Raw genomic sequence first — 12,194 nt, forward strand, 5'->3', positions numbered from 1 at the left:
ACTGCCGGGTGCGACGTGAACGACGTGATATTATGTATGCTGTCACGATAAGTACAAAAATCGGTGTCAGGTCTATGAAGGCATATTATTCAACGACGAAGATACTATACTATAATAAGTGATAGTTGCTAGCACGGTAAGGATTGCCACGCCGGCGTGTGCGGTACACTAATATATTTCGATAATAAATCTAGACAAATGATTTGCATGACAATTGATCTAAGTTTGAAATTTTAATCAATTGAAGATTGGAGCCTTACCCGTCATCCAACTTCCCACAGATGTGGGGATTACTTATAAATTAGATGTAGAAATGCAAAGAAAACTAATCTAAGGAAAAGTAAGCATCAGGCATACGAACCAAAATATATTGAAAAGGGAAAGAAATATTTGAAAGGGGAAAATTAAAAAGGGAAATGGAATATATGGAAAAGGGATATATTGAAAGGGAAAAGGGAAAGAATTTAAGGATACTTAGACGGTGGTGCATTGAACAGTTTCCGCTTTGTCGAAACTCCGGCTAACTCATAACAGAAGAATACGACTGTCGGCGGTAAAGAAGTGGGCCCCATGGCCTGTTGGCGATTTTTATTATTCTCGTGACTGGTTTAGAGGAGATATAAAAACCGATCTGAACCACAACCGAAGATATAACGACAGTTTCATCATTGATGATACGAATAAGTAATAATAAAAGATTAAAGGAATACGAAGGGCAGACAAAAATTATCAAGCCTAGTGACTCACACGTTCGAATAAACTAAAGCTCGCATATGTTGATGCGTGAGGAGAAACATTAGTCAACTGCTTTGTTGTCGTGACTGGGGATCTCTGTTCCAGCCCAGATATAGCTGATAGAATCTGGGGTTGGGCGAGGAGTGCCAATTTATTTTTTTCCAGCAGGGCTGGCCCGGTAATAGAACCTGAGGTTGGGTTAAGGACTGCAAGGCTTTTTCCGTGTAAGGATGACCATGCTATTGGGACATGGTTGTGTCAACCTCGTCAAGCTATCTAGGGGGATACTAAAGTTAGACTAGGGACTTCATGTTGTTGTTTATAAGGAAATTATGATCCAGTTACACTGACGCTGAGTTAATGTTGATGTTGCTTATGTACATGTTATTTGTGATGGACATCGTGAAATGAGAAGATTAGTTTATAGAAATAGATATAAAAATAGGAGGGGTATGGTATTTCTGGTTGGATGAATTTCGTCGTAAGCGTGATATCAGCCTGTCATACTTCAGTGCCAGTCAGACCAATCGAATTTTCACCGTTTTTACCTACCTCAGGTATCTGGATCAGTTAGTTCAGTGCGTGCAGATCGTTGGGCTCGCTTTTTGGTCTTGCTTCTGTATTTACTCTGCATCATCGGCATCCACCATTGCTTTCGCTATCAATTAAGAGTCAAGAATACAATGTTCACTTTCCCGCACGGTTGAAGTTCGGTTGGTCTGGCTGGCGCTGAAGCAAGAGCGGCTCACATCGCCGTCGATCTTACAGCGTCAGAACATGACGATCGAAATTCAGGGCCTTTATCGAACAGCCTCGTCTCCGGTCTGAAGCAACAAAAATGAATTCAGCGAGAAGATGATCAAGAAAACCAAAATACTCTCGGAAGATCGTTATTATATTCTATCATTCTTAAAAAAACGCGCATCATTCGTGCCTAGTCATTGTTCGATGATTGCACTGTTACAGCCTTGAACAAAATTTATTATGAAAGCGGCGCGTGAAGGTTAGCTGCGAATTTATTCTTGATTCACCTGAACCAACAAACAGCAGGTCTATAAAAATGCTCGCCTCATGCCAACACCGCAACAGTGAAACATAAGTACTTTGAGCCCAAGCATATCCTGTTCTGTCTCTCTGACCAAAAGCATATCCTGTTCTTTCTATCTGACCCCAGACATATCCAGTTCTCTTTCTCTGACCCCAGGCATATCCCCAAGCAGAAGATGAATCGAGGTCTCTTGCTTCTCGTCGTGGCCACGACGTCGGTGTCGGCCCAGACGTAAGTGTGCTCTTGCTGTAAAATATTTTGTGCTCGCGATGACGTTTGTGACTATTTCATGTCGAAAAAATTGACAATATTTCATAGAGAAGCAGGACAAAATTAATTTTCAATTGATATGCTTCCAAAAAATTTTATGTTACCACTAAACAGACTAAAATAAAATATTTAAATGATGTTTTTGTTACAGTGTCCCTTCCACTTGTTTCTTGGCCTTACAATCTGCGATCAACATGCTGAACAACGCAAACGCAGCTACGACTTGCCCAACAAAATATCAGACGGCTATTAATTCATACTATGCAAGTAAGAAAATAGATAGGCAACAGATTATTACGTTTTTCATTACGTCTTTCACGCACAGGAACGTTTTCACGTTTCACCCGGTGGAAATCTCGGAGATATTTCAAACTATCGACAGCTTGGAAAAGATCCGGTCGAATGACCTGTTTTAAAATCTCGTACAAGAATCAGCGACAGGCCACATCAGCGGACCTATTCTTCAGCGCCGACTTCACTATGCTATGCTATGCTACGCTCAACGCTGCAATTGAACATGTTTCCTAATCTTTTCATCCTGAGGTAGATTGTCCCGCTCACACCTTAGCTTGGTCCCGTAGATGACGACTCGCACGATACCATCCAACGCAACGCTTCTGACACACTTTTTGTCGTTGACAGCCACCATTTGCATCATAAAATTTTGTGGACAGTAATTTTGTTGAATGCTACATACCATCTTTCCTTTCTGCTGCATTATTTTTAGATTATGAAATGAAGAAGAATAACTTCGTACTGTTACTTTATTTAACCCTCCCTCAACAGACCAAAACTGCTCCTGGGACTATGGCTCACAACCGCACAGTGTCGAAGTCTGTGATCCGATTGTGATGGATTACAATAAATGCGCCTTAAAAGCTGTAGGACTTGTGAGTATCTCTGCGAGCTGATTAAGAGTTGTGTTTAAAAATTTGATTTCATTATTTATTTCACGGTTGTTTGCTTGCAATAAAATGCGTTGGGAGTTGATTTTTTTCACACCCTGTTTGTCCAGTCCCTTTGTGGCTAAAATGAGCACAACGGTCAATACGGAACACGGCAAATTGAACTCACCCTGATTACGGCGAACCGAATTCATAGGGAACACCACAAACAGTACTCAACCCGAACACGGCGGACTGAATTCATGCGGAGCACTATAAACAGAAATAACCCTGGACACGGCGAACTGAACTCACCCGGAACACGTTTGAACCCAACATCAGTATCTGGATAGATATCTATATAATGTTTGACCATATTATTCACGAGCTCATAATATAAGCGGTGACTTGAGGAAAATCATCTATATTGGTGAATCTATATAGAAATCATCGATATTGGTGAAAATCATCTATCTATATCTTGATTACACACGTGCGATCGATGACCAGAGAATTCGTTGATTTATATTATTAGTGGGTGGAACTTTTCTTCAGATGACGGTAGATTAGAAGGCAAGTTTCAGAAAGTAATTCTTATTTATTAACGACGTTTCGAATGCTGAAACTTGCCTTTTAATCTACCGTCATCTGAAGAAAAGTTCCACTCACTAATAATATAAATCAACGAATTCTCTGGTCATCGATCGCACGTGTGTAAACAAGTAAATTCTGCCATCTAATATAAATTTCTATATCTTGATCTATATATAAATTTAAATATATAGTCTACATCATGCATGAAATTGACATTTCTTACCCTCTCAAGCGTTGAAAGTTACTTAATAACACATATTCACGATACTAATTCGTCCGGCCACTAACGGTTTCGTTGAAAGGGGTAATCGATCTATGAAATATTTTGTAAAGTTTTCCCGACACACCAATGGAGTGTCGCTCACACCAACCTTGGACTCACGACAATAACGTATAGCAAGAAATTTTATATATTCACTTACAGACTAATTTAACCCCTTACTTCTGCTCAATAAGCATTATGATGTTAGAACGTATGAGTTTCAATGTAGCGCCGAGGCGTTAAGAATGGTTATGACTCATGATCGACAGCAGTGTGAATGATCGGTGACCCCTGAATATTCGGTGGAACATCCATATTGGGAATAATAGTGTATATTNATAGAAGAAGGAAGGTCAATGAGGATTTTTGTGTGAGTTGCTCGCTGTTCGTTAGTCTGCTGGATGTCAGAGATGTAGGATCAGCTGAAAAGGCTGGGTTAGCATGTAGTCGAGATTTGTTTGTTATCACAGTACGGCCAGTTACTGTAGCCATGAGATTTAAGAGCATTGATAAATATTACGCGCTCGTAATATTCATACTAGATTCACTTAAGAAAAGTAAAAAAAGTAACTTTAACTGAACCTAGCCTAACCTAACCTAACCTAAACTAACCTAATTTAACCAAAAATGACACCTGCGACCAGACCCATGATCATGGCTTTTTCATTGTAAGTGAAAACCTGGTTAAGATAATGGATGGCTTTTACCAATGGTCCAGCAGGTTATCAAATTTTCAACTTATAGCAAAAGTGATTATACCGTTATAATCAGCATCGCAAGAGCTTTCTAATGCGCTATATAGATATTCTGAGATGACAAGGGATAAAAAGTTATTAAACACTTGGCCCGGATAATTCATTCGTTAAGTGAACCCCATTGGAATATCTACTTAATTTTTACTCATGGCTTTATGAATATTACGAGCCATGGTGAGTAGTAATGAGGCGCCAAAGACAGGGGAAGGAGTAGGAAAGTCGTCGGTTCCCGAGAGGTCCGCCAGTGTTGAGCAGAGGTCATCGAAGCTTGTTGTGTGGCCAGATGAAGAGGCAGACATGGCTGCCTTCTTAGCACTTGCAAACACTGAGTTTTACTGGAAAGTAGTCACAAGAGTTGACCGATGATCAAAATTGACGTTCAAAACATGTGACTAAACACTTCAGACAAATTTTGGTTTGCACTTTGAGCGATAGTAAGGTAGCACCTCGCACCATGAACGTTCAAACAAGCAAATTTCTCTCAACGTCTCCTTCTCCCTCCGCTCCAGAAACCAAGATTTCCAATACCACTTATTCTATAAATGAAATAAAAAATGGAATTAATGGCGGTAACCTCGAATATATGTACTAATTGACGGTGAGGAATAGTGAATTTCTCGCACCTTAGCGATCTGTGCCACATCCGGAGAATCGCACTCGAGGATATATCGATAGTTTCATCATTGATGATACGAATAAGTAATAAGAAAAGAATAAAGGAATATGCAGCGCCAACAGAAATTAGTAAGCCCAGTGCCTCACACGTTCAACTGAACTAAAACTCACATTTGTTGAAGCGTGAGGAGAATCATTGTTAAAATAAATAATTAATTCTGGGACCCATGAAGTTCGTTTGTCTTTCTTTAGCTGTCAAGGTCGTAAATGTCATAAACATCTCAACGAGCAAATATTCTCAGGAATATTGATGATCCCAGAGACTCACACGTTCAACTGAACTAAAGCTCACATGTGTTGATGCGCGAGGAGAATCATTAATCAACTGCCATAATGACCACGCGTGTTTGTTAGTTCATAACTCAGGGCAAATGCATTGCATTTAAATTCTTGGACCAATGAAATTAGATTGTCATCCTCCTGCAGTCGAGGTCACAGATGTCATTAGCATCTCAACCAGCAAATATTCTTGGAAATAATAATGATGGAGCAAAATAATTTGATGATAATTCATTAGAACACTGACCTTCAAGTCTGCTAGCGAGATCATCAACATCATCATGGTTTATTATAAAAAATAGTGCGTTTAAATATGCAGTCTGTAATTAAACATATAAAATACATCGTAATACGTTATTACCGCGAGTCGTAGAGCGTCATCCCGCTTTGACATGACGAGAAAACATTACAACCAAGTTCGATAGCACGATTACCCCTTTCAACAACTCCGTTACTTGCCGGTTGAATTATTAACGTAAACATATGTTTTTTAGATTAACTTCGTCGGAAGCGTGATTTCAGCAGCTATTACTTCAGCGCCCGCCAGACCAACCGATTTTTACTGTTCCCTTTACCAAATTTTACTGAATCTGACTCAGTTTTAAGGATCAGTTAGTTCAGTGCATGAAGTTAGCTGTGTTCATTTGTTTTTCATGTCTCTGTATTTACTCTGCATCATCAGCATCCACCAGTGCCTTCATTATCAATAAAGTGTCAATAATACAAAGTTCACTTCACCGCACGGTTAAAGTTCGGTTGGTCTTGCTGGCGCTGAAGTAAGAGCGGCTCACATCGTCGTGGAGCTTACAGTGTCAGAACGTTACCGTTGAAATTCAGGGCCTTTATCGAACAGCCTGGGTTCCGGTCGGAAGCAACAAGGAAGAGTTCAGCGAGAAGATGATCAAGCGAACCAAAAAACTATCGCAAGTACGTTAGTATATTCTATCATTATTTAAAAAACACGCATCATTCGTGCCCAATCTTTATTCGACGCCTGCACTTAATTGTTGCAGCCTTGAACAAAATTTATTAGCAAAGCTGTGCGTGGAGGTTAGCTGCGAATTTATTCTTGATGCACCTGAACCAACAAACAGCAGGTCTCTAAAAATGCTCGCCTCATGCCAACACCGCAACAGTGAAGTAACAGATCTCGGACCCCAAGCATATCCCGTTCTTTCTTTCTGCCCCAAAATATCCTGTTCTTTCTTTCGGCCCCAGGCATCTCCCCATGCAGAAGATGAATCGAGGTCTCTTGCTTCTCGTCGTCGCAGCGGCGTCAGTGTCGGCCCAGGAGTAAGTGTAGCGCGTTCACAATGCAGTAAATAGTTTGTGATCACAATGACGTTTGCGACTACTTTACGTCGAAATTATGTTGACCATGCTCCAAAATTTTATTGAAAAGCCAGGCAAGCCTAATTTTGAATATATATGCTTCCAACAAATTTTATGTTACAACAAAACAGACTAAATAAAAATATTCAATCTATGTTTTTGTTACAGTGTCTTCTCCACTTGTGCCTTGGCCTTGCAGTCTCTAGACTACAATATGGAAGTGACAGTTGCGACTTGCACAAAAAAATACTCGACGGCTCTTCAATCATACAATACAAGTGAGAAATTAGATAGGCAACAAATTATTACGTTATTTACGCACAGTTCAATCTACGCAAAATGCTCCGCTTGAAAATTTTGTGGACTGTAATTTTATTGAAGGCTACATACCATCTATTATTTCTGCTGCATCATTGTTAGATTATGAAATGAATAAAAAATAACTTCATACTGTTGCATTATTTAACCCTCCACCAACAGACCCAAACTGCTCCTGGTTTGTTGGCCCAGCATTTCCCAATGCCGAAGTCTGTGATCCGATTGTAATCGGTTTCAATAAATGCCTCCTTAAAACTACAGGACTTGTGAGTATCTCGGCGAGCTGATTATGAGCTCTGTGTGAGAAATTTTGCTTATATTATTTATTTCACGGTTGTTTGCTTGTTGTAAAATGTGTTGGGCGTTAATCTTTTTCACACCCTGTTTGTCCAGTCCCTTTATAGCTAAAATGAGCACAACGGTCATTGGAGAGGGAATGGATGTACATCGAAAGTAAAAATCGGATTACAATTCAATGATACGGACTAATTAAGCATGATTTTTTCCTCCAAAATGAGTGCTGGTGTAAGATTATTCTCTATCAACCGCTCCAAAAAGAAACATGAATATAAGTCTTTTGCAAAGAGCAGACGACTCGAGTTATATCAGAAGGGATCAGTTAGGAGACTCCATTGAAATCAATTTGAAGCTAATCTTCTATGTTTTGAGGGAAGTTAGTCATTTGTTTCTTTTATTCTCATACATGCTTGTGATTCAAATATTTTTGCATCAGCTACTCACAGTGATATCTGCACTTGCTTGCATGAAGCGTAACATTCTAGATTTATCAACAATTTACATTTTTTCTGCTCATACAATATATTCCCCCGCATGATTCTTCAAATGAGGAAATGGTCTCTTCTTTTCCTTGACTTCCTTTTCTCCATTAACTCATCGCATTCTATCCTATCTTCAACAGCTTAAAGCCGACGGCTCTTTCGACGACGCGGCCTTCAAGAAAACAGCGTTGCAGAACAAGTGCAGCTCGGACGCCAAGTTCTCAACCGCGTATCAGCCTTGCAGGGACTCTACCAGGAAATACTTAAACGTAAGGAACGAATATTTTGTTTATAATTTATTTTAAAATTCTTTAGACCAACTTTAAATCGTTTTCTAACATACATTTCTTATCGAGGATATCAGAGCCTCAATGTAATGTATGGCGTGACTATACCTCCAACTCAAATCCATGCCTTCGGCGAGAGTACACTTTGTTGTATCTGCGAATGTCTGTTGATGTTTCATGTCCTGTTTTCCAGTATAATCGGTTCCTCTATTGCCTATGGGACCAAGTAAATATTTGAAGCTAATGAAAGAGAATGAAATCACCCGGAACTCGGCAGACTGTACTCATACGAAACACTACACGCAGAACTCACCAAGAACACGACTGAAATCAACATTAATATCAGGATGCAGATCTAAATGAAGTTTGACTTTATTATCCCAGGGTTCGCAATGTAGGGAAGTGTTCTGAGGAAGATAATCTATATTGATAATGATAATCACTATCTTGACCTATATATCAATCTAAATATATACTCCATATCATGCAAGAATTTGAGTTTTCTTACCCTCTCAAGCGTTGAAAGTTACTTAATAAAACATATTCACGACACTAATTCGTCCGGCTAGTAACGGTTTCGTTGAAAGGGGTAATCGATCTATCAAATATTTTGTAAAGTTTTCCCCACACACCAACCTGGAGTGTCGCTCACACCAACATTGGATTCACGACAATAACATATAACAAGAAATTTTATATATTCACTTACAGACTAATTTAACCACTTACTTCTGTTTTATAAGCTATTATGAAGATAGAACGTNTATCTTGTATACGGGGTGGTAATACAGAGTTGCGATACAGAGGAATAAGCTACGGCATCGACCGTAAGGTCGGAGAACTCAAGCTACACGCTACATCACGGAGCGCTTGTCAACTACTGCGGGGGACCCTACTTAAGGTTGCTAGCCCTTATATAGGGTCCACTTCCGCCCACTACTAAGGTCTTGATCACGTGATCTATCACTTGTCTTCGTGTCTTCGTGAAAAATATGCTGTATGGCAAGGTCTCAGTGACACCGTGAACTCAATAGCTAACTATGTCTGCTGGTAAACACATGAGGACTCGTTTCCACAACCTACTCTCGGAAACTTCAGCGCCAGCGAGACCAACCGAATTTTCACTGTTCCCTTTACCAATTTTTATTGAACCTAACTCAGTTATCAGGATCAGTTAGTTCAGTGCGTGTCGTTTACTGGGTTTGTTTTTTGTTTGTGTTTCTGTATATACTCTGCACCATCAGCATAAAATAACATAACATAACATAATATAACAAAGTGATGTCGGCGCTGAAGAGTAGGCTTGATGTGGCCTGTCGCCGATTAAGTACTTTTCGTGACTTGTTCACAGAAGATTCAAAAGCATGTCCTCTGACCGGATTTTTTTCAAGACTGCCGATAGTTTGAAACAGCTACTAGACTTCCACCGGGTTTGATATGGGGCTAGGCAATGCAAGTCTGAACATAATTTTTCCATAGATTTACGTAGTCTGTTCTTTAACGCATTCATACTCTGAGCGCCTATGATTTAATCGGAGAGGCTGTTCCACGCGTCGGTGATTCGAAGCGAGAAGAAATGTTGTTAATTAGTTAATAGCAATTTTTTTGTTTTGGGGCATAAACTCCCCTTAACTCGCTACATGAATAATTTTACATTACAGAAATTTTTGTTGGCGATATGATTTATACTTTGCCATTAGTCGGCATCCCATATTTTCATTTCTATACAGTTATGTTGCACCGAGTTTGTTTGTCTGCTTGACAGTCCCTTGCTTGAAATGCTACTGTTGCGGGCCAGCCTTGGCCGCTCTTTAAACGCTGAGTTTTTTTTAGCCGCCGCACCTCTCTGACTAAGACTGGAGTGAGAAAGTCTGCGTAGATAGGCTTCTAGGTAGCAGCTGATTGCGAGGAGGTTGTCTACTTTTGCGTGAAAAACTACACTTTGTAATGTTTGTATATATCTTTATTTAATGTATGCATGTCTGTATATGAAAACTTATATGCATTTAGTTTATAGTCCTATGTCGTTGCCGGGGATTTTCTATTTTTTTTAAATATATCTTATGTCCTTTGAAAATTCACTAATCTATTTTAAGTAATCCTCGTAAGTAAGGACCCGCTGGCAGAGACCCAGCAACGTCATTTTATGGAGCGTAATTGTCCCGCTATAATACCTATAGACCAAGATGAATTATTTCAAAAAATTTGTTTTGTTTGAATTCCTAATTGGAACACTAAAAGTTTTTGAAAATAAAAGTTAAATTTGTTTCATGCATTTGTGTTTCGGCCTAACAAAGGACCGACACCCACCCACTAGTTACTCAAGTTACCTCTGCCAGGATCGGCAATAGTACCACACATCATAAATAGGATGCCCAGGGACTCTTGCATTCAAATGAACCAAAACTCACATTTGTTTATGCGTGAGGAGAAACATTAGTCAACTGCCATAATGACCACGCGTGTTTGTTAGTTGATAACTCGGGACAAATGCAAGGCATTGAAGTTCTCGCACCAATAAATTTATATTATCTTCCTCCGGCAGTCGAGGTCGCAGATACCATTAGCATATCAACGCGCAAATATTCTCAGGAATATTAAATGAGCACAGTGACTAAAACGTTCAACTGAACTAAAGCTCACATTTGTTTATGCGTGAGGAGAAACATTAGTCAACTGCTTTAGTGACCAAGCGTGTTTGTTAGTTGATAACTCTGGGCAAATGCATTGCAGTGAAGTTCTCGGACCAATGAAGTTCGATTGTCTATCTCCGGCAGACGTGGTCGCAGAAGTCGTTAGTCTCGACGTGCAAATATTCTTTAGAGTTTAGAATATAAATAAGCAACTAAAATAATTCAATATTAATTTTATTGGAATATTGACCTTCATGTCTGCCAGCAAGATCATCAACGTCATCATGGTTTATTACACAAAAAGAGTACATTAGATTATGTAGTCTGTAATTAAACATATAAAAAATATCGTTATATGTTTTTGCCGAGAGTCGTAGAGCGTCATCCCACTTTGGCATGACGAGAAAACTTTTCAACCAATTTTCATGGTTCGATTAACCCTTTCAACTACTCCGTTACTGGCCGGATGAATAGTGTCTTAACTTCAACTACTCCGTTACTGGCCGGATGAATAGTGTCTTAAAACTTCAACTACTCCGTTACTGGCCGGATGAATTAGTGTCGTAAATGTATCTTTTTTTGCTGCTGTTAGTAGAATTGGGGTTCCCCTGGCTTTTATCCGCGCTCTCAGTACGTGTTTTGATATTGATGTCTACACAGCTCATACTCATATGTTCGAAAATCGCGTCATGGAGGGAACCATTTAATTTTTCGCTCATATCTCGGCAACGCCTTCTCTGATTTTTTCAAATATTTTTCACTGCCTTGCATGGAAATTTCTCCAAATTTTTATGTAGGTTTCGTGCCGAAATTTTTTTCATTTTAAAAATGTTGTGAAAACACGAAAATTTGGTCGAGTATTTGCAAAAAACGCAGTCTTGCGCCCATATTTTTTTTTTGCTTTTATCTTTTCTTCCAAACTTCATACACTAATTGTCTGATTGATGACGAACATTTTGATGTGTGACTCATTCAAAAAAATTCCTTTTTACGGTATAAAATTTTCGTTTTTCTTTCAAAATTGTACAAATTTCACCAAAAATGTCAGTTTTTCGTCCATATCTCAATTGCGCGTTTCATGATCAGGTTCAAACTTTACAAACTCTTTCTCACAAGTGATCTCTACATATTGAAGTAGGTTTTGTTTTTTGGCTATTGATATTTCCGGAAAAAAATGAATGCCAAATTAGCGATTTTATGTTTTTTCCCTCATCGTAATTTCAAAATAATTTCTGAATGAAGAATCGTAGCTATTTCGGGTTTATTTCTAAAGCATTATCATGTTAAAAGCTATACTACGATGGGTAGCACAGGTCACAGCCTCATCTAAAGCGGCCGCAATT

The 12,194-nt window shown here is 39.1% G+C and overlaps 1 protein-coding gene across 2 annotated transcripts; it reads left to right on the forward strand.

The window, feature by feature from the left end:
- Positions 1-2,210: 2,210 nt before the first annotated feature.
- LOC125178615 lies at positions 2,211-8,700 on the forward strand. 2 transcript variants are annotated; one of them, XM_047882818.1, is made up of 6 exons: positions 6,335-6,429; positions 6,721-6,795; positions 7,003-7,112; positions 7,315-7,418; positions 8,072-8,200; positions 8,412-8,700. In XM_047882818.1, the coding sequence occupies exons 2-6, from the start codon at positions 6,731-6,733 to the stop codon at positions 8,454-8,456; spliced, it is 453 nt and encodes a 150-aa protein (XP_047738774.1). In that variant the 5' UTR covers positions 6,335-6,429; positions 6,721-6,730; the 3' UTR covers positions 8,457-8,700. The 2 variants fall into 2 exon arrangements, with proteins under 2 accessions (XP_047738775.1, XP_047738774.1); XM_047882819.1 differs by lacking the exons at positions 6,335-6,429; positions 6,721-6,795; positions 7,003-7,112; positions 7,315-7,418 and adding exons at positions 2,211-2,320; positions 2,840-2,943.
- Positions 8,701-12,194: the final 3,494 nt, after the last annotated feature.

Source organism: Hyalella azteca, unplaced genomic scaffold (assembly GCF_000764305.2).
Source record: "Hyalella azteca isolate HAZT.00-mixed unplaced genomic scaffold, Hazt_2.0.2 contig11411, whole genome shotgun sequence".
NCBI classification, from domain to species: Eukaryota; Metazoa; Arthropoda; class Malacostraca; order Amphipoda; family Hyalellidae; genus Hyalella; species Hyalella azteca.

Coding starts and splice junctions, on each gene's coding strand:
- LOC125178615 (XM_047882818.1), top strand. CDS start 6,731: ATGCAGAAGATGAATCGAGGTCTCTTGCTTCTCGTCGTCGCAGCGGCG. Junction 6,796..7,002: donor GCGTCAGTGTCGGCCCAGGA/GTAAGTGTAGCG, acceptor TTTTTGTTACAG/TGTCTTCTCCACTTGTGCCT. Junction 7,113..7,314: donor TCTTCAATCATACAATACAA/GTGAGAAATTAG, acceptor CTCCACCAACAG/ACCCAAACTGCTCCTGGTTT.